General features: G+C 45.9%; 1 protein-coding gene across 1 annotated transcript in view; it reads right to left on the bottom strand.

Annotated features, from left to right (window-relative positions):
• ZNRF3 (zinc and ring finger 3) overlaps positions 1-22,526 on the bottom strand; it is a 148,552-nt gene that overhangs the window by 52,315 nt on the left and 73,711 nt on the right. Inside the window, exon 2 of the mRNA XM_022550988.3 lies at positions 5,241-5,366. Coding sequence (XP_022406696.2) covers positions 5,241-5,366 — 126 coding nt within the window. The remainder of the gene's footprint in view (positions 1-5,240; positions 5,367-22,526) is intronic.

Raw genomic sequence — 22,526 nt, 5'->3', positions numbered from 1 at the left:
GTTCAAGAGACTTGACGTCTGGGCCCATTCAGCTCCAGAAGCACCCACCAGCAGAGTAACCTGACCCTCCCCTCTCCCACCAGCCTAGACACGCTGCCAAATGAACATCCCCACAACCTTCAGTGGCTCCCAGCTTCCTGGGCGATGAAGATGAAACTCCTTCATCCGAAACCTTCTTCCTGCCCCAGCAACTTTCAATGCCCCCTGAGGAACTTGCTCCCGTTCTTCCCGCCCTCTTCCTGGAGGTTATGTGCCCGCCTCAGAGCCCCAACCCCTCCGGCCCTGGGGACATGCTTCTCCTCACTCACAACCACTGTCTGTGCCAGCGACTGGCCCTCGGTTCAGGGCAAGAGGAGGTGACTCTTGCCAGCACACAGGAACCAGAGCAGGCCCTTCCAACTGGCGCCTCTCTGACCGACCTGGGATAAACTGAGGCCATCGCCCAGCGGCTTGTGAGTGCACATGTGATTGGGTGACTGAGGGAGCTGCTTGGGGACGGTAGCCCAGCACTGCCCCCACCAGCTTCCTTCTGGAAGGCACACCTTCCACCCATGCCGCACACACGGCTGGGCAGTCGCAGTATACTCCCAGCCCCGGATCACAGCTGACCAGACTACAGGTGAGCACCTGATCCAAGATGGGCCACTAAATCCCTTTTCTGGAATCCTTTAGACTTGAAACCAAGAGCGACAGGCCAAGGGATATTGGGGTGCTGTCCCCGACCAAGGAGGTGGGGGGGTGGGGAATAACGCAGATTCCCAGAAGACCTAAGCCCTGCGGTCAGCGGTTCCAGAGGAGCAGCAGCGCCCCCATCACAGGCTCCCTGACGACACACTCAGGAGCTTCCAGAGCAGATTCCCCTTTCGGCTCAACACAGCTCAAGCACGGTTTCTATTCAATGCGACCAACAGTCCTTGCCCAGCCAGTGACTACTGAAACGCATCCGATTTTTATCTAGAAAAACCGGCAAAGGCAAAAGGAGGCAGGAGGAAGAAACCAGCGCTGATGCAGCGGCGTGACAGTCCTGATCTCAGATCTCGGCTCAGCAACTGGGAGCCGTTGGATCTCAGGTTAGGTTGAGATCTCCTCATCGTAAGATGGGAATCTGGACACGGTCCCAGAGTTGGCCTGACAATGAGAGGAGACGCTGCTCGGAAAGCTCTCGGCATTCGGCAAGCACCCACCACACGAGGGCTGCTCTTACACTCTTTCCGGGCGTCCCCCGAGAGCCAGGCTCTGTGTCCAGGGCCCCTCGCAGTACCCCCAACATAGTGGCAAGGGCAGCATGAGCCCCAAGAAGTGAAGTGACCCTCTCGAGGTCACTTAGCCAAAGCTGCATCTCTTTGACCTAAATCCCTTGTTTTTCTTGTCTTTCTACTTTCTGCTCTCCTCCTAAGGACTGGCAAGAGCCAATTTCATGCCTGTTGTGCCCTTCAAAACCATCCCTACGAGTCCACTCCAGCGTGGGGTGTGAGGGAGGGAGGCTGGTTTTCTTCCACGTTTGGTGAATCTGGGCCAGGCAGGCTGTGTTAGATCTGAGCATGTCTTGTGTGTTCCCTGCCACGAGGCTCTCCGTGAGGTGGAAGAGTCATAAGAACCACGGCTATTAAAGTCGACCTTCCAATGTCTTACCAATCCTGTAAGATGCTTAAATAATAAACACTGTTTGAACTGAAGGGTTAAAATGCCTGGGGCATAAACACAGACTTCTGCACTTTGCGGATGGTTTAAGATCCTTACTTTCAATAGCAAGCTGCTCAGTAATGTCTATTATTTTCTGTTTCAATTTCCGAGGACGTAAACTGTTGCAGGTTAACAGAGACTTTCAAGGCCGCACCTAGAAATCCCAAAAAACTAGAATGTCAAGGGGAGATTTTTAATATGATACAGAAGTTCAAAATGTTAGACAATCAAGGAGCCCAGAACAGCCTCTTCACATGAAGTGGAAAAGAAGCCCAGAAAGCGGAAGGGATTTGCCCGGGGCCTGGCCTGGTGCCCTGGCCTGCTACGTTCCGGGGGAGCTCACCCCCACCCCAACTCTGCCCCCTTAGCTGATCCGACTGTCTGCCTTGCCTCATCCAGAATCAAAAAGATTATAAGGAGGGGATCATAAATCATTTTTCTCTCATGAGTTTATAGTGTTCCTTTTTTGGAGTTCAAAAGCACTCAGTAATAAACCGAGGTGATGAGTTTATGTCTTTCCCTTTTAAAATGAAACTTTATTTGAACTCCTGGAGAGGCATTTACGTTTTCTTAATTTAGGACATTCCTCTGTTATTTTCAACATTTCACCCCATGGCACTTTCTGTGGGCAGGTGGGTGATGGGGGTAGGTGATGGGGGAGGGAGAGGGGTCTGCGTCTGGCCCTCCCCCTTCTCCCTCAGGCTCCTCCAAACGCCTGACAGCATCCCTGCCCCCCATGGTTTTCAACAAGTCTCAACATCTACACGGAGGAGTCCCTCCCCCACCCCCACGGGGACCTGGCTGTAGCGTCTTCCTTTTGTGCTTCTCTTAGCTGCCCACCTCCTTCTTGCCTTCACCACTAAGGGCAAAGAAAGGGTAGAAAACCATGCTGTGTGTCTGCAGGTGAGCAGGCCACCCATGAGGACCACTTTGCTCTTCCTACCCTAGCCTCTTGCCACTGCACTTGGGGGCTCAGAAAGAAAGAAAACAGCGAAGTTAATAAAATTGAAGCTGAAAACAACTACACTTAAGAACAAGGTGAGAGAGCAGAAGAGAGGGAGCGAGAAAGAGGAAGGAGAGGGGGAGGGGGAGGGGGAGGGGGAGATGCCTGACTCTTTGTACCTCCTGTACCAACCCAGGTTTTAAGCAAAAGCTAAACCGTCTTGCTTTGTCTGGCCCAAGCGCTTTGGCTAATGATTTTATTCAGGTGTTAAGCCAAAGTTCAGTAATTAACCACATGCAAATGTGGCCTGGCCACCACCACAGCCTCTCCAAACAGAAACATGTTTCTCCCAACACGGAGAAACATGGAGTGGGGTGCTGCTTGTTAGCAGGTACAGCCATGGGCTTAGCTCCTGGGCCCCTGCATTCAATAAATACTTGGTGAATGAATAAACTCAAGAAATACTTAATGAGGCAATATATGTCGAGGGTTTTTATTCCCTGTGGCTTCACAGGCCGGCAGGCCAAACCATACAGAACTCTTCAAGTCAAACCACTACATGGTTGTCCCAGGCAGAGGAGGAGCAGTTGGGTTCTCTTAGGGACTTCAACACCACTAGGCCATGGGAGAACATGGGGTGTCCCCGAGGGGCCCTGTTCCAACCCATTTACAGACATGACAGACGCGTAGGTGGAGACCCACTGGAGTGGGGCAAACAAAATTAAGCTGAGCTGCTGAGCCCTGCCCAGCAGCAGCTTAAGTACAGGAGAAAATATTCTATTAGGAGAGTGCTACCTACAAGGAAAGCACTGTTCCTAATCTTTGGATGGAGCTGGCATTTCTCCTAGGAAAACACTAACGTATTCTCAAGGGGGTCACTGCTCTCTGAGCATCATTAGGCAGCTCTGGCCAACTATTTAAACGATGAAGTATCGGGGCCTGGGCTGCCTAAAACACATTGATTCAACTTTGGGAATTATAAACCAAGTAGGTAATAGTCCCTGTGGTTTTTTTTTTTTTTCTTCTCCTTCTATAAAAGGGCAGGGGAACTTGACAAGTGGTCGGAAGCTACTCAGAAGACAAGTGGGACACAAACATCACAGATTAGATCCATGAGGGTCTCCTGGGCCAAAAGTCTTTCAGGAGACACCGGCTGGGACAGCTTTGACTGTGGGAAAGGCTCCCTATATCAAAACCACCTCTTCTCTGGCCTGAATCTCCTCAAGAGGTCAGAACCAGGACTGTTTTCCCCCCAGCTGTCTCCCCATGATACTTAGAACAGCAGCTTCTGAGAATATAAAAAATTCCCAAGCAATAACACTACCCTTAGGATATACTACCTTTCCTCCAACCAAAATTCTAACAACTTTCTCCAAACCTTTCCCTTTAACAAAATGATCCAGTTTAAAACAGGTTGTTGGGACTTCCCTGGTGGCACAGTGGTTAAGAATCCACCTGCCAATGCAGGGGACACGGGTTCAAGCCCTGGTCCAGGAAGATCCCACATGTTGTGGTGCAACTAAGCCCACGTGCCACAACTACTGAGCCCGCGTGCTGCAACTACTGAAGCTCACGCCTAGAGCCGGTGCTCTGCAACAAAAGAAGCAACCACAGTGAGAAGCCCGCGCACCATAACGAAGAGCAGCTCCTGCTCACTGCAACTAGAGAAAGCCTGCGCGCGGCAACGAAGACCCAATGCAGCCAAAAATAAATAATTAAAAAAAACCAAAACAGGTTGTTACTGTCATATTTTAAGATCATTGACAGATGGTTTTCCAAAGTAAATGTATTTCTATCTTTTATCTTATACTGCAGCCAGAGGTAATGCTGACCCTCAAGGCTAAGAAAGTTTTTTTTTTTTAGTACTTCTAAACGGAGTATCAATAGCCAATGGCAGTGAACATTTCTGGAGAGCTTTCTCTGCTAGACGTTTGTATCTCATCTCACCTGCTAACCATCCTATGAGGTAAGGTCTAATACAGGACCATAACTGCCATCTGCCATTCTGAAACTGAAAAAGCTCTACAACCCCAAAGTCTATTCAGAACTTACTTGGCAGCGAAACTTAATGGCCCTGAACTCATTTGGAGGCACAGCTGCCCTGAACTAACACGGGGCTATTTAGATTTTAGTTGTCCCACTTAATGTGAATATCCATGTAGTTTGCTACACAAATATGCATGTGTTTGGTTCCTGAGGACGGCCCCACGTCTCCTGGGAGTTCCTTAATACAAAATATGTGCATCTTAATACCTTTCTAAATGCCCCAAATCTCAGAATTCTGAAATATCTGGCCCCAAGGGTGTAAGATAGGGATGGTGAATCTCTATTATCAACCCAGTTCACAGAGAAGAAACTGAGACTCCTCGAGGGGAAGTGACCTGCCCAAGGCCACACAGTGGGCAGGGTGGAGCCCACTCTGAGGCTGGCAGCTGCCATCAGAGTCCAAGCTTCTGGGTACCATGGGGGGCTGCTCCAAGCCATGACTTCAGCCAGGAAAGAGTGCTGTGCCAGCAAGGCTCTTCTCCGTAACCGGCTATTTGAGGAATTGGGGAAATAAGGGTGTGGAGAACACCAATCAAAATGGGAGCAATTCAGAGGGCCTCGTGCTTACCTTGCCGAGGACAGTGAGGCATGGTTTCGGGTCCAGTTCTGGTTGTTCCAGCTTCACCACTCCTACCCAGCCATATTCATACAAGTCCTCTTCATCATTGTTATTACACAGGCCCAGTGGGTGCATCTAGGAAACAAATGGAAAGAAAACTTCAGTAGGCAGGCTGCAGACCTGCTTGACTCCTGGTGTGCACGTCTCAGACTCAAAAGTCAAAAACAACCTCAAAACTTAAAGTCATATGGGCGGGATGCATTTTTCAACCCATTGAGTGGATCCTATTTCAGTACAATGAGCTGAGCCCTGGGGAGAACACAATAGAGCCACTACAAATAGACTTCACAGATGCTTTCTCACTGCTTTGTAAGCAGTGGTCACCTAAGGTGGACACCACCCAATGGGATGTAGGAAAAGAGAGATAGCGTAACTCCCACATAAATCCCGGTCTAGATGGCTGTGAAATACCATAACATTCAGTGGCAGCTACAGAGGAGACGAGCTAGGTTAGCATCCAAAACTATTTGGCTTCCAGACCTTAACAACACATCTACTTCAACTGATGCAAGAGGACCTCGAAACACATTCAGGAATTTATGGAGAGACCATTAGACATACAGCGGAATCACCAGGATAATTAACAGGCTGTTTAAAGGCTACCCCTGGTTACAGGAAAACAGATGAAATTCTTTGAGGTTTCTTCAAAATTTGCAAAACACAAAATCAAAGATAGGTAGGAGAGCACTGTCAAATTTTTACTAGTAAAAGTGCATTTAGTGGAAGCCTGAACACAGAATGGTACTATGGCTTGTGCTCACAGTTCTAGTATTGAGTTTTATCAGACCCCAGAATCCCTAATAACCATCTGAGAAGAGGAAGTCCTTGTGGATAAACCTAACCTACCGAGACGTGAAGGAGTCTAGCACGGTGCTAAACTCTTTAAATAGCTGGAAGAAATATGTCTTTAGAGTCAAGGCATATTAGAGATACAAGAGACTGAAGAATCCACTGTGTTAGCCAGAATAATGGCCCATGAGACATCTATGTCCTAATCCCCAGAACCTGTGAATACGTTACCTTACAAGGCACCAGAAACTTTATAGATGTGATTAAGCTTGATATCCTGGATTACCTGGGTAAGCCCAATGTAATTGCAAAGGTCCTTACAAGGAAAAAAGGGAATCGTGGAAACAGAAGAGATGTGACCAGGGAAGCAGGGGTTGGAGCAATGTGCTCAGAAGATGGAGGTGGGAGCCATGAGCCAAGGAATGCAGGCAGCCCGCCTCCAGAAGCTGGAAAAGACAAGGATTCTCTCTAGACCCTCCACAAGGAACGTAGCCCTGCTGACCCATTTTTGACTTCTGACCTCCAGAACTATGAGAGATTAAGTTTGTGTTGCTTTAAGCCACTAAGTTTGTAGTAACTTGTTATAGTAGCAAATAGGAAACTAATACAACCTCCTTATCCCCCACTCATTTTAGGATGAGAAGTTCAAGATAAATAGCTTTTCCAAGACAACACAGCCAGCAACTGGCTGCCCCCGGGGTGGCCTGGCCCTTGAATTCACAGTCCAGTACCTTCCAACTCCACTTGCTTAACTTTATTGTCCCTTCTTCTGAGAGCTGGTCACCTGACTGGGGAGAAAAGACTAAGAGGTACAAATCTCTGTAAAGAAAGGCTGCCTGCCAGCTCTGAACTGGGTGGTGTGGGAGTGTAATGTGAGTTTGGTGCAGGTGGCCAGAGTTGCAGCTGAGTCTTGAGCTGGGCTTCAAAGGGAGAGCTGGACGGGTCCGGGGCAGGGGAGAGGACGGGCGGCCATCCACGCCTGGGGACGAGGAGCTGAGGGATTTAGGGGGAGAAGAGAGGCTACCTGAGCAGCATGGGGGGACACAGTCGACACCAAGAAGAGAGAGACGGGCTCAAAAATCAGGAAGGCATGTGGATACCAGGACAGCACCACAGGTTCTTTGGAAAAGCGGCGCACCAAGAACAGTAATTTGAGGCAGGCGGGTTGCACCTTCTGGCAATGGTGGCCCTGGACTGGAGAGGATGAGTGAGCGGAGGAGGGAGGGAGCAGCCCAGAGGGCAGAGATCCTTGGCAAGTCAATGGACCCACAAGGAAGGGTGAGCGCCGCAAGCTCAAGGGGTGGCTGGCAGCTGTCTTCGTAGCGGGCACAGGATAACCCTGCCCTGGGAATTGCAGGACCTGAGATGGGGAAGCCTGCGACATATGATTTTTGCACCAGCCTTCAGGCTCCAAGAGTCTGCCCAAAGGACCAAGGAGGGTCCTGCAGTGCAGTGGATGGCACAGCTTCCCTCCAGCTGCCCCTGAAAAACTCAGCCCACTTTAGGATGTTCGATGGTTATTAAATGATGAGCGGCTTGAAATGCAGATCTCCAACTGGAGAGGATGGGCAAGGGCAATAAGCCAGTCGTGCCAAGAGCCAGGTACTTCTGACCCTCCAGGAAGTGCCTCCCAGCCGGGCTCAAGTCAGCTTCCTGAATCCCAGGTCAAGTCACGTCAATGGCAGCCCCTCTACTGACACTTTTCTACAGTGTTCCGTGATATTTTTAACCTGGCCACGTGCCTTGGAGGTCTCCAGAGGGAAAGGTGCTTTTTGTTACTTACACCTATATAGGGTTTGGTCAGTGATAGAGAGCTGCGTCGAGGGAAGCAGAGGAATCATGCAGGTCTAAGACTTTGTATTAAAACTTTACTGAAGAAGGAAGCCAGATGTAAAAGGCCATATATTGTATAATTCCACTGATATGAAATATCCACAACAGGCAAATCCATAGAAACAGACAGCAGCAGATTAGTGGATGCCTGCCTGGGGGAGGGGGAAACGGAGAGTGACTGCTTAATAGGTACAGGGGACATTTTACGGTGATAAAATGTTCTGGCATCAGATGATACTAACGGATGGGTGACCACTGTGAATGTACTAAATGCCTCTGAATTGTATACTTTAAAATGGCTTAAGTGGTAAATTCTGTATCGATTTTACCACAATAAATACGTTTTTTTAAAAAGTCCCAAGAGTCAGGGACTTCCCTGGTGGTCCAGTGGGTAAGACTCCACGCTCCCAATGCAGGGGGCCCAGGTTCGATCCCTGGTTGGGGAACTAGATTCCGCGCGCACGCTGCGACTAAAAGATCCTGCGTGCCGCAACTAAGAGCCAGTGCAGCCAAAATAAATTATAAATAAACATAAAAAATAAATTAAAAAAAGAGTTTACTCAGAAATGACTGTCCTCAGCCAACGTGGGAATCCACAGCGTAGGACGATGCGGTTTCCACACTTCCTGAGCCTAAGCCAACCACCAGAGCCCTTCGGGAAACTGTGTCCTGCAGAATACTAGCCCTGCACGATGATAAATGGGTTCCTGCACACGCAACTAAAGCTGAGGAACAGGACATAGGGATTCGGGATCTACATTTGGAAATTAAAGCTCTGCAGAGGCCTAAGGTTTAAATAACTTAAAAGGGTTTTAACCTTTGCTAAAACCAGCGTTTCCTACCCGTTGATGATCAACCCATTTTGTGTTTAATATGCTCACACTGTTTCATGGGACACACTCCGAGAAATGCCAAGTTAGGGAGAGCACAGGTACGCGCGTGAGAAGAAATGAACCTAAAGTAGATGTGATCCGAGCCAAACGCTGACACGCGTGATGCGAAGAGCAAAGGCTGCAGTGGGAGGAGATGGAGGGACGGTGCGGGGCGGCTGGAGAGAAGGGGGGGCCTGGGAGGGCGCAAGGAGGAGGAGGGCGGGACTGTGAACCCAGAGCAACAGAAGCAGGAGTAGAAGCTGAGGCCCTTAGCAGACCAGGCTGAGGCTCGAGCTGTGGAGCAGGACACGTGGCCAGGGGAGGCATGGCAAGAGGGCGTCCGGAGCACTTGGAAATCCCAACTGTGTGAGCCTCACACACGCTGAGGTCCCCCTGGCACCCTGGGCCGCACCCCATGTGGGGCCCTCCCCCTCCTTGGCCCCAAGACCCCTTTTCAAAGCATCCGCTGTCACTGGGGTGCCTGTGAGCAGCTCAAAGTGTCAGCCCTGTCAAGGGTGTTGACTTCTGCACGGGGATCAAAGATTTAAAAACCAAAAGGAATTTTTTCTCAAGTGCTGGTGGGTGTAATCGGTTGGCATGGGTGGTTTATTTTCCCAGGGAGGGTAAAGGGCCACCAAAATCACATCTCAGAGCATCCAAAACCGACCTCACCATCCTCCCCCTTCCCAGCTCCACTCCGGAGTTTCTTCTCTTCTGAGTTCCTTATTCCAGTCTGTATCTCCAGAGGTCCAAACTACTGGGGTTGTGAATTCAATCTCAGCTACGTCTCCAGTGTAACTGGCCTCTCTGACTCACCTACCAATATTGTACAATTCAGGTCTCTTTCAGCTCGCCCCCGATGACAGCATCAGCTTCCAGAAATGCCCGCCACCCTAGGTCTCCAAACATTTACGCCCTGGGGTTCTCTTTTCCCAAGGGCTCCACGTTATGAGCTCAGCAGAATGTTTTATAGGGAAGCCATAACATGAAAATATTCACTCATAAACTGACCTGTGTCAAAGGATGGAATACTCTAGGCAAAGGCATAAAATGCAAACGAATATGCCAAATCTGGGGAAAGTGAAGGAGAGGGCTTTCTTGTTAATTGAGCATCAACTATGTTACTCTGTTTATGTATTTTATCTTGTTTAATCCTTACAGCAACCTCTTGCTAATTGGTCTATCAGATGACAGAGTGACTAGACCATGTCGATAAATTGCAAACTAGAACCGCAAATCAGCCAATGATGCAAATATAACAGAGTCCACCAAAGTCATATTAGTCAACAACAGGATCCACTCAAAGCAAATGGCAAACAATCTAGCTAAGGATTAAAGAAGAAATCCACATGGGGGCTTCCATGGAGAATGATCAAAGGATTAAGACAGAACTTTGGGAAAAGAGAGAGTTCTCTAACATTTTTGGAAAAATGACTTTGGGTGTTCCTACTGCTGGAGTCAAACGTAAGAGAAGGATGTCACATCCACATTCTCAGACAGTTTTGCTGGAAATATCCCAACACTGCCAACAGGGGATTTGCTCTTTGTTCTCAGAAATCAGAACAAAGTTGCAATTATAATTTAACTTGTTAAATTCAAATACAAACTTATTTTGTGTTCCACGTTTCAAGATAAAGCCCCAACCAAATCTTTCTACTGTCTACTGAGAAATAGTAGCCCTTAACTTAAAAAGATCCCAAAGTCCTTTTCTGGATCACAGTCATCTACGGAGAATGAGGACCTCCAACATATGAAACACATATATTCTAAATATTCAGTGAGACATTGCTGCCAGACAGTCATCACATGAAAACCACACTTGTGAATTCGTACATGCTGACACCAGCCAGTGACATATAGGCAGTGACTACACATAAGACCTGTGTGTGCAAAATTAATCTTAGGAGATTTCAATGAATGATGTTCAAGCATGTTAACTTTGAACTTAATGTGGCACATAAGCAATTAACAGTTATAGGAATTTCTGAGTTTATTTTCTTAAAATGTTTGGGTGTGTGAGGTTTACCTGGTCAGATGTTTGAAATTTAAGAAGTTTTTGCCTTCATATTTTTAAGAAGGTTAAAAATGGCTGAATTGGGGGTGGGGAGAACTGGATGAAGGTAGTCAGAAGGTACAAATTTCCAGGACATAAGATAAATAAGTACCAGGGATGTAATGTACATCATGATAAATATAATGAACACTGCTGTATGTTACATATGAAATGGTTAAGAGAGTAAATCCTGAGTTCTCATCACAAGGAAAAAATATATTTTTCTCTCTTTAATGTTGTATCTGTATGAGATGATGGATGTTCACTAGACTTCTTGTGATAGTCATTTCATGATGTATGTAAGTCAAATCATTATGTTCTACATCCTAAACTTATACAGTGCTGTATGTCAAAACTGGAAGAAAAAAAATGGCTAAATTGTGTGTAAGAACTCAGGGTTGTCAGAAAGAACTACTAATGAAAACATAAAGGAAAAAACAAACTCAGAAACCTAGAATGGGTTTGACAAAACTTGACAAAAACTCACTGGACAGAGAATACTGAAGGAGGAGAAGGACAGCCTGAAATGAGAAGATAAGCAAAACTCCTGGGGCGGGTCCGGAGAAGAAAAATGCCAATAATTAACAAGCCACACTAAAGTGTGAGGATTTAACAGAAGATATGTCCTGAGTTATAACTTTGGTCTTGTGCTCTCAGAATAACTTCAGGATGTCAACACCCTGGCTTAAGTCAATTGAAGGCAAATTCCCAGTTAGTCCTCTATCGGGAGGTTTGACATTAAGAAGCGGTGCCTCTGGCTGTCTTACTCCTGATTTTGTTCTGAGGGGTGTTTGGGGGATGGAGAGGATGAGAGCTTTGGAATCATGTAACCATGTTTTGAAACCTGCCTCTTATGAGGCATACCTCCTTGAGCAGATGACTTGATTTCTATAAACCTCTATTTTCTCATCTGTAAAATGGGGACAGTACCATCCACTTCAACAGGGTGCTGTGCAGATTAAATGAGATAAAATATATAATCTTAGTTGCATGGTAGACGCTCAATCAGTGGGAAAGCCCTCTCCTTCTTCACTTTCTCTTGACACGTCACGTTTGCTTGCCCTTCATGCATTTGCCTAGAATTCTCTGTCCTTCAAGACCAGTTTAAATGTCAGCCCTTCCATGGAGCTTTCTTGAATGCACCAGTATAGCTAGTTGCTTCCACCTCTACATTCCCAAATGCTTTACATGGTGCTTAGCACAGTTCCTTCAGCCTCTCCTCTGGGATGGGTACCTGCTCCTACAAGGAGTCTTTCCCAGAGGTCCCCTTTCACCCCACCCAGAGCCTTGTGCCCAACAGGTGCTCAATAAATGACCGTTGGGTGTCTCCAGCCCTCAGCCTGGAGACAGGCCTGCTGCCGCATCTCAGCTCTGATCCCCAAGTCACCAAACACATTCCCAGGACTTTACCGGCAATCTCAAGATTTACTGGGAATGGCACAGGAGCAAAGGCTGTTCCTTCTTGGTCTCAGCAGCTGGGCTTGCAGAGGCAGGTAACACTCTCCATGTGCAGAAAACACAATGCCACTGCCCTTCACTCAGGCAGGCCCACAACAGTGCTTTATGAGGGTGATGGAGGGGGAAGAGGAATAGAGGATTCCTCCCCTAAAAAGCAAAACCTCAACATTTCCGGCCCCTGTCTGATCTCAGAAGCTGCTGTCAGCTCCGAGAAAACAAAGGGAATAAACCGAGGAAGAGGCAGGCATGGGATCCAGGGCACAGAGAATCCAACAGAGAAGAAAAATAGAGGGAAATCCCAGGAGGACAGCTATGCCACCAGCCTGCCAGGCGACCAGCCCAGATGGGGTCAGAAGGATGAGGGCTGCAGGAGAGCTCCCCAAATAAGCAAACAAATAACAACAACCTGAGTCATCACCCAGTGGGACTGACAGTATTGAGAAGTGTTATAGTCCCAAACAGGAGAATGAAATGTGATAATCAGATAGCAAACTAAATAAATGGGGTGGGGGCGACAGTTATTAACTCCAGAAAAAAACCAAAAAGTCACACCAGAATTGTAAACCATAAGCAGGGTATGGCATGCATGGCCTGGCTGGGAACACTGACAGCCATAATAACGTAAATCCTTATCTAAACATTGATTGTGATATAACTACATTGGGAAAATGCAGAGATGGGAAATTTGTGTATGGGGGTGGGGAGGTGGAAAGGCCGGGCAGGGGAAGGGATGAGGGGGTTAAGAGAACAAAATCGCCATCTTCCAGAGTAGGAAGTTGAAAAATGTATAAATGGGCTAAAAATATGAGGCAGTATAAGCAGGTTTAGAAATTATTGACAGAAATTTAGAAATATTCCCAGAGGTGAACGGCAAAAGAAACCACTAAATAATTGAAAGTAGTTGCCTCTGAGAATAGCAATCAGGGATGGCAAAGGGTACACCAGAGGAACGCTCTTTCAATTAAAAGCCATGAAGTATTCTTTCCCTTCTGTAAACATATACGTGCTTTATTTTGGTTAAGATCTTCGTAGGCACTGCTGGACAAATGTCCCCTTCCTCAGGTGTTCCAGCAGATTCTCTGGGTCCTGCAGGGAAGCATTCCATCAGGCCAAAGAGAGGCCCCAACAGGCAACCTGCACAGGACTATGGACTTGGAGGACTGCCTGGGACGACGCTTGGGAGGCCCCAGGCCCTGGGCTGGGGACAGCTGGAACACAGCACATGGATGATTCAGGGAGAATGGTGAAGAAGGAACCAGCAGCCCTCACCACCCCCATAAGCCAAATAACTTCCAGGGGGCACCAGAGTGTGATGTGGATTTGAGAGTTACAGAGGTGGCAGACACAACAACCAGGGTGATTGTTCTAGGGAGCCCCAGTTTTCTCCCAGACACAGACAGATCCTATAACCTCTACAAGGGGTGCTGAACAACGTCCTTGCATTTCCAAACAAGGAGCTGCTCGGGCAAAATGGCTAACAATAAGCAGGGCAGAGTCCTGGCCACCATCAGTGCCAGGTATCGAGCATCTGGTTTTACGCTGAAACATGAAGATGGACCTTCTTCAAATTTCTCGGAGCCCAATGAGGTTGGCTATCATGATTTCACTGTTTTGTTAATGGACAAAGACTCTACGGGAACTTCAAAGCCAAAAGACTATGTCAGACAAGGTTAAGTATCTGGAGAAACAGAACTACGTTCCCTTGGGTACAGGACATCAAGCCAAGCTTTGAAACCAAGACCAGCTCTTTAAGAAGCTTTCAGTACAAAATCCTGGAGATATACTGGGGCACTTTCCACACGCCTGAAAGGGCAAAACTGAAACCGGGGCTGGTGGTGCTCTTATCCAAGGCTACAATATCTCCACACTCTGCTGGAAGTTTAAAATAACTTCAAAAGGGCCGCCTGCTTCTAAGTGGGTTACTGTTACACTGGAGCCAAACACGGAACGAATAGGAGGAGAGACATTTCACTCTGTAATATTATCTCATCAAAAAATTCCTGGGGATTTAAAAGGGAAACTTCCTTCCTTTTGTCCTTTTGCCGCCGCAGACCAGGGTAGGGTGTCACTGTGGTACAGAGTTTCACATGAAACAACAGCCCTGGACCTTTTCTTAAAAGGTGTGGTGGCTGGAATCAAGACTTATAATTTATGTGAAAGAATGGAAAAGGACAGCTCCACCCATTTTTCTCTTGAATCATAAGGATTATTTTTTCTCTTCTACGTACAAGGAAACAGACAACTCTCTTTTGCTCTTTGAACAAACAGCCTGAGCCTTTTTCTGGATCTAGAATCCAGAGGTACCCGAACACAGTTTTTTTCCCCCCGTTGTCATAGCAATGGGAACGGAAAGGACCCCAGACACAGAAAAGGAGCTGGCTGTTGCTGCTGTTTGTTGGAAACATCCAAATGGGAATTGCCTGAGGATTAAAACCGGCATTTCTTCGCTGAGGGGTCTGGTCTTCCGAACACTGTCTTCCGCAGTGGGTGTCACTTTTTAGAGAAAAACCAAGAACAGTCTCTACCCTGTTTGGTTCCTCTTGTTCTTGGTACCAAAAGAACTGAGAAGCTGCCTGTCGGAATCTGGGCAAAGCAGCAAGTATTTCAAATCTACCTTCTCACCTGAATATCTCCCATCCCCTGAATTGCATTTTGTCAGATAATCATGTTGAAACTTAGATACGGCCCTGTGTATATCGCATGTCTGACTTTACAGACCTTCACTTAGAACTTCCAATTCCAAGTAGGTAAGGAGATGTTTCATAGGTTAAGTTTTGTTAAAAAAAAAAAAAAGTATCCAATAGCCGATAGGAAACCATCTGAAAATGTTAAGCAAAATTTAATTCTAAATCTATTCTTTAAATGACTCAAAGTGACACATACAGCTACCAGATGACAAGTATTGAGCTCTACATAGAAATTCACAGATATAGTTTTATTTTAAATTACAAGGCAACATCATAAAGGACACTTGATTGTTCTCATTATAAAAAGGTAAGGATTTGGTGCTTGTACACACAAAACAGTTATTAAATCAAGAAGAAATATGTTGGAGGGGAAAGGGTAAAGAAGGCTTCTCATTCTTCCAGATTTAAAAAGAATACTATAAAACCACAAAATCAATAAAACTACATGATGCCAGTCTGGAACTAGAAAAATAGAACAAGTGGAAAAGAAATTCCAAAAACATATTTAAAATTTTAAAAGATCTTATGATGAAAACCAGGACAACATAAGGATGCAGAAAGGACTCACTTAATAAATTCTGTTGGGACAGGTGGATAGCAATGTAGAGAAAAGCTCAGTTTGGCCGTCCGTAAGTTATTCTGAGAATCAGTGAGGCAACTCGAGTTAAGGGAAGTCCTTTAGGACAATTAACAAGCTAGACAGTGACAAAGGAGGCGGAAAGAGCAATATATTCTTAAAACTTCTCCATATTATCAGTAACAGAAAGGAATGAAGTGACAGTTATGGGATATATAAAAATAGTTTACAGTAAGAAAACAGAAAGACCATCAACCTTGTTGCTGATGAATGCACAGTAAAATCACCAACGTAACTCAATGCTACTGGGTGTATGGGCTGCTGGGTGTATGTGGACACACCTGGCTGGCCACGCTGCAAATCGGCTCAGTTTGGGGTAATCTATCAATATGAAACAAACCCAAGATCCTATGACTTTCTCTCCCCCATAATTCCATTTTTAGAGCAGATCCTGAGGAAGTAACCTAAAACTAAGTCAAAAACAAATGAAATAAATAAATAAAACAAAGAAGTAACTTTCCATGATAAAATCTTCAAGCAGTCCTTCTCCAAACTATGAAAATGTGAAAGAAAAAAAAAATGTCTTCCCAAAGACTATATAATCAAAACAATGTGCATAATTTATGGGATATTATATAATTATAAGAGGATAATGATGAAGATAACATGGTATAAAAAGTACCATGTATGAAATTTTAAGCATATGTGCAAAACAACACCTATTTAAAAATACCATCTGCAGATGGGCGAAAACCGCAAGGAAACAAAGAATTTTAAAAGTTGATGGGTTTAGAGAGTAAGGGTAGCTGGAGACTTTCCTTTTTTGGATTCTAGTATTCATCCAAACCAATATTTGCTAAGCACTGACCCTGTGCCGGACACTGGACAAGAAAAGGTAATTAAGACCCACTGTTGTTTGATCAGTAATTTGAAAAAAAAAATCTAAAATGTATGTGCATTTGCTGACACAACAGGTGATGGAAATTTGAAGCTCACCAGGGCTTTTTTCATATAAATCAGCTCTATGTACAACACAGTTTAAAAGTAACAAACGGCATTACTAGGTAGTGACACGCATCTGCAAACAGATGTGCTCCTCCCCACAGCAACACGCCACCACAGAATGGTCCAGCAGCTGAGCGCACCCTGGACAGAGCGTTCCGTGGGTGCTGGACAGGACAGCCAGGCACTGGGAGCCTGTGCTGGCCAAGCAGCACAGGCTGCCTGCAAGGGCTCAGCAAGAAAACATGAGAGGAAAGTATGATAAACCGGCAAGCAGTGTGGAATCAACAATAAACACCATCCTAATGGATGATGACAGCAGTCTAGCGTCGGTCATCCCGACACGATGAGCTTGTGCCAGAGGCCACCTGATCAAAGGAATACTTTATGAAGTTACACCATGGTTTTGGTTCCTTCCTTTGACACACGCAAAACAGGTAGAGAAAAACACTCAAAACAAAAACAAAGCTAAAAATCCTTTCACCATCTGCTAGAAATACACTCCCTGCCCCCACCCAAAAACTTGTACCTGAAAGTTTATGGTAACATTATTCATAGCAGCCAAAAAATTGGAAATAACCCAAATGTCCATCAACGGGTGAATCGGTAAACAAAATGTGGTATACCCAAACAATGGAATATCATTTGGCTACACAAAGGAACAATACTGATACGTGCTACAACGTGGATGAGCCTGGAAAATATTAAGCTGAGTGAAAGAAGCCAGTCAGAAGTCCACATCTTCTATTCGCTATTCATATGAAAGTCCGGCATAGGGAAATCTATAAAGACAGAAAATAGATTAGTGGTTGCATAAGGCTGGAGGGTTGAGGAATGAAAGGATAGGGAAGTAGGAGCTAAAAGGTACAGGGTTTGTTTTTTGATATGATTTATATGTTCTAAAATTGATTGTGGTGATGGTCTACAACTCTGTGAATATACTAAAACCCACTAAACTGTACACTTCATATAGGTGAATTGTATGGTGTGTGAATTATATCTCAACAAAGCTGCTAGTGAAAGAGTTAATGCAAATAAAGGGCCAGTTAGAAAAGAAAAAAAAAAAAAGAGTAGGGCAAGACTCTAATTATGGCGTGTTGAAAAGAACACAGCCCCAAGGTCCAGTTTCCTCGTGTGTAAAATAGGGACAGCGCCTGCATCACCCGAGTTAGATGGCACAAGCCAATGCACTCGGTAAATTAGGATTCCAAGGTTGGGGGTGAGGGGACTGTATTAGGGCACAGTGCCTAAGAGGGAAAGGGCTCTAGCCAGGGCAGTGTCACCATGAAAAGAGTAATAACAGGAGATCGGTGAGAGCAGAGTGAGGTGGAAATAGAACTACTCCTATTCACCATGCCCAAGACCATGGACCCAACCAAGAAACCTATCGCAAGAATGCAGGAAAGCAGGACACCAGTGATAGATCCAGAATGGGGGCAAGAGCCCGTGGGGAGGGGAAGGGCACCTCAAGTTCCTCGATGACTCGCTAGCTACACCCACAGGCTACAGATTCACCCCCATCCCGTCCTTGCTTCTCTGTAACTGCACTGGTGAGTTTCCAAACCAGAGCGCTTCAGAAAGGGTCACTTAATGAAAATCGCCTGATTAAAATAGTCCTGTGTAGTCTGTTAATAACAGGGGCAGGGGGCTAGGGAGGAGAGGAAACCACAGTGTTAAAAGCAATAAATTATATGCTGCGCTTTGCCACCCTCACCCGACCTTGGGTGAGTCATATAAGGGCCCCATTCTCTCTGATCCTGAGAGCAAAGGGAATGCCTGCCACCTGCCTACCCCATGGGGGTTTTGGGAAGATTAATGAGATAATGTCTGAGCTGTGGTTCGGGCTCCCTGGAGACAATACTAGGTCTCAGGCACTATTAGCACAAGCTAGGACAGTTTCTTGCCCATTCCTCACCTCATTATGCCACCTGTGCTTTATTACGTCTGCTATTAAAGTTCTCTCTCAAAGAGTGGACCAGGGAGGTCACAACCCAGGCTGGGTCTGCTCTGCCTGGCCAACCTTGTTAACGCCACTCCCTACACCCTGCTCATCAGCAATAGGGTACCTTGAACGTTCAGCACAGTGCCCCAGCATTTGATGCCAGAGACGGATGGTTAAAAAGGCTCTCTGGACTTTTGGGTTTTAACTGAGACCCTTTGCTTCATGTTACTGCCCTCACACCCCAACATTTAGGGCCCCAGGGGAGTGACTGCCATGCTGGGGAGGGGAGCAGGAACAAGCTCCCGGAGTACTGAACTACTCTGTTCCTGGGTGTCAGGCTCACGGCCAGGTTTTTGTAGGTTTTAAGTTCAAGGCTACCAACTAACGAAACCAGATGGACTCTGAGTTCACATACAAAGAAACCTGTATTTAAGGTGTTTCAAAGTGAGGGCAAGGCCATGTGTAAAATTGTGTGTGTGTGTAAAATTGATACAAAAAACTATACTTGATGTGGGTCTCTGTCTTCAAGGGTCTCTATCCAGTTCGGTGAACTGATATTATAAGGGTGTTGTAAAGATTAGAGATAACATATGTTAAAACTTCCAGAGCGGTGATTATAATAGCCGCTAACACTTATTGTGTGCTTGCCATGTTCTGGGCACTGGTTTTCTAGTTTTATAGGTGTCAACTCATTTGATCCTAACAGCCTTGAGGTAGGTATTCTTAGTATTCTCATTTTATAGATGAGGAAACCAAGAAGAGGTTCAGTGATTTGCTCAAGGTCACATCCAAGTCAGTGGCAGAGCTGGGATTTAAACCCGGGTAGCCTTTACCACCCTGCCATAGTAGACATGAAATATATTCCCATTACCTTCTTGGTGCTGAAAAGAAAGTAACATGTTTTATCTAATCCAAGTGCTTAGAATGGTGCCTGTCCTGATACCCTCTTAGTTATTTGATTAACCTTGAGTTTAAACAAACAAACAAACAATGAGAAAAAGAGAAGGCTTGGTAGGGATGTAGATAACAAGAGACTGCAGAAGTGATAAGTGATGGGGGGTGGGGAGTAGAGCAGAATCAAATAGGTTCCTGGTTAAAAAGGACAAACTGAGCTTCATGACCCTCTGCCTCCACAAACCAAAGGTCCAAATCTAGGAATATGCAAGCATTCACAATAATTCAGCCAAACACTGGACCCGTGTAAGATAGATGTAGCAATGGAAGTAAAAATACCAAATTCAAGATGGTGGTCACATTTTGCAGGAAAGGAGAGGGGAATACTATTTCATAAATACCCAAGTATCTTATATATTGTTTCACATCTCAATCCCTTGATTTCTTAAGAAAGCATAAACCGGATGACATTATTACATAAGAAATCCACCCATAGCACCCCCATCTCAAGCACACTCTACCCACTCCATAAATCAGTGATCTCCCTAGCATGTCTCCTGTCTACTTTCAAATATTTTTCCCAAAGCCCTGAGTGGCAAAAACCTAATTCCTACCTCTGCAAAGCTCTTAGGTCCTTGTCTAAATGAAGGGGAAAGGTGTAAAAAAATTAAATGTCTGAAATTCAACAGGGTACCAAAAATACCTTGGCAGGAAAAAAACTACCAATCTATGTCAACTTTCCCAACCTGAAGAAAAAAGTAACACATAATAGCAAATCGTAAGTGTACCAACTTGGTCCAGCAACAAGTTAATAAAGGAAATAGGTCATTTAAAAAAAAAAAACACTGGGAGGCGGCCAAAGAAGCAGGGACTACACCAGGTGTTTAGTCTGTGTGTCAGCACAGGAGGGTACCCAGCCAGTCTTCCCTTCTCCTTCACCAGGATGCAGCGGACACACAGCCAGAAGCCCTGGCAAGAAAGATCACCTGCCACAATAGGAGCCCAGCAAGAGAACTTTAACTTACACCTTAGCCTGGAGAACTAAATAATTCCAGATCGCCCAGGACGTCTGCTTAGCTGACTTACCACCCTGAGGAGAGGTGGACAGAGCACGGACTCTGGGTCACAGCCTCAACTCGGTCACTTACAGCCATGGCCTTGAACATGTCATTGTCATTTAGACCCTCTGGGCCTCGAGGTTCTGTGTCTATAAAATATGGCAAGAAACACCCCAGCTCGTACATCTTCAGATACAGTGTGTAGCAGAGGGTGGCCACTTGAACACAGGTCCCAGTTCCCGCTCAATGAGGCAATCTGTGGCTGCTTAAGGGCATAAACAATAACCTACTGCCTTAGCATTTAGGATGATGAAGTAGGATGTGGTCAGAAAAAAAAGACTACCTTAAAACTGCCGCTCCTTGGTAGATTACCTGCCTTCTCTCTTTCGGTGGTTTGGGAGATTTTGGCTTTATCCCTACATTGGGCTATTTCACTGCAACATGTCTAGGGGTGGACTTGTGGGTTTATTTTAATTCACCTTGTTAATAAACAAAGCACAGTGTGTGTTTTCAATCTGAAAATTCATGTCTTATTTTGCTTCTGGAAAATTCTCAGCCTTCATCTTTCTGAATAGTGCTTGTCTGCCACTGCCCCATCTCTCTTCCTCTAGAACATCTATCAGACCAGGGTTGGAGGCTTAGGTCTGCCCTCCACGTGGCCCAACTACTCTGTCAAAACATTTCTACTCCTCCTCCTGCATTCTGCATATCTTCCAATTCACTAATCCTATCTGCATCTTTGGCCAGTGTGGAGCTTCATTTATTAAGATTTAAATTTCGATGCTTACTTTTCATTTCCAGCATTTACAGGTTTTTGTTCATATCTACCTATTAATATTTCCTTTCTGCCTGTTGTGTTTCATATTTTCTTTTAGCAGTAATGCCTTTCATCTCTGATAATTCTAAACATGCATTTTACACTTGGTATCAGATGGCTCTCTCTTCATTTAATCCTGAACAAATTAATCTCTCACTATTGATTTTGCTGGCTATCTTTAGTAGTTTAGGTGTTCTGGAATTTTGGTTTGTAAATTCATATGGTCAGAGTTGGTCAGGAGGACGTGGAGTGGGGTGAGGTAGGGTTGGGGAGGGGAGGTCTTCTCCGTACCACCCCTCCCCCACAGTTTTGTGGTCACTACTCCCAGGATCTGCAAGCCTAGAACAAGTCTCGTGTTGACAGACCAGGACCCCTCGCACACAGTGACACAGGTAAACTTCAGTCATGCCTCCAGGTGATGTTGGCCCATGAGTGGGCTGCAAGCTTGTGCCTGTTTCTTCCCGCCGCCCTAGACTTCACCCTGAGCAGTAATTGTCTTGGATGTTTTTAGCCTCCTTCCATAGCTGGAGCAGCCCAGCCCAGACCTTGTTTTCAGCAGTGAGTCTGGCTCATGGGCTACTTTTAGTTCCCTCTGCCCCAGCAGAGCGGAGCTCCCAGCTCCACCGCCTATTTCCAGACTCACAGCAGAGCGGGGCTGTGGCTTCAGCATCAATCTTTGCTTTGTATTTGTTTTTTTACAGATATGTTTATCTTGTTTTTGAGCATAATTACATCTTTAATTTTGTTTGGTGTTTGGAACTGGGGGACAAATGGAAGTGATCCAAAATTAAACATATACACTGAACAGAAGGTGATAGATATTTAAACAAAGACGTAAAGGGAAGTAAGGGAGAGAGTCACGCCTGGAGGAAGAAAGTTATTCCAGACAGAGGGAACAACAGCAAGTGCAAAAAGCCTGAGGCAGGTCTGGAATGTTTGAAGAACACAGTGAGCACAGGGGATGGAGCGCAGCAGGAGAAAAGGGAGAGAGGGGACAGGAGGCCAAACCACGGAGGGTTACAAGCCCTCATAAGTCAATGGGAAATTCTCCACAGAGTAGCAAGAGGGTTGGACTTAGGTTTTAACAGGATTGTTCTGGCTGCTGCACTTGGAAAAAGATGGGGTGGGGGAGAGTGGCAGGAAGTGGGAGATAAGATGAAGGGAGACCAGTTAGGAGGCTCCTGCAAGAACCCAGAGGATAAATGAGGGTGGGTGAGAACAGGGTAGAGGTGGTGAAAGTGGTTGGATTCTGA

Source organism: Delphinapterus leucas, chromosome 14, assembly GCF_059928025.1.
Source record: "Delphinapterus leucas isolate spDelLeu-1000000601 "Yukka" chromosome 14, BTC_Dleu_Yukka2, whole genome shotgun sequence".
Classification (NCBI taxonomy): domain Eukaryota; kingdom Metazoa; phylum Chordata; class Mammalia; order Artiodactyla; family Monodontidae; genus Delphinapterus; species Delphinapterus leucas.
The sequence above is the reverse complement of the archived record's forward strand: the minus strand, read 5'-3'. Positions and strand labels throughout refer to the sequence as shown.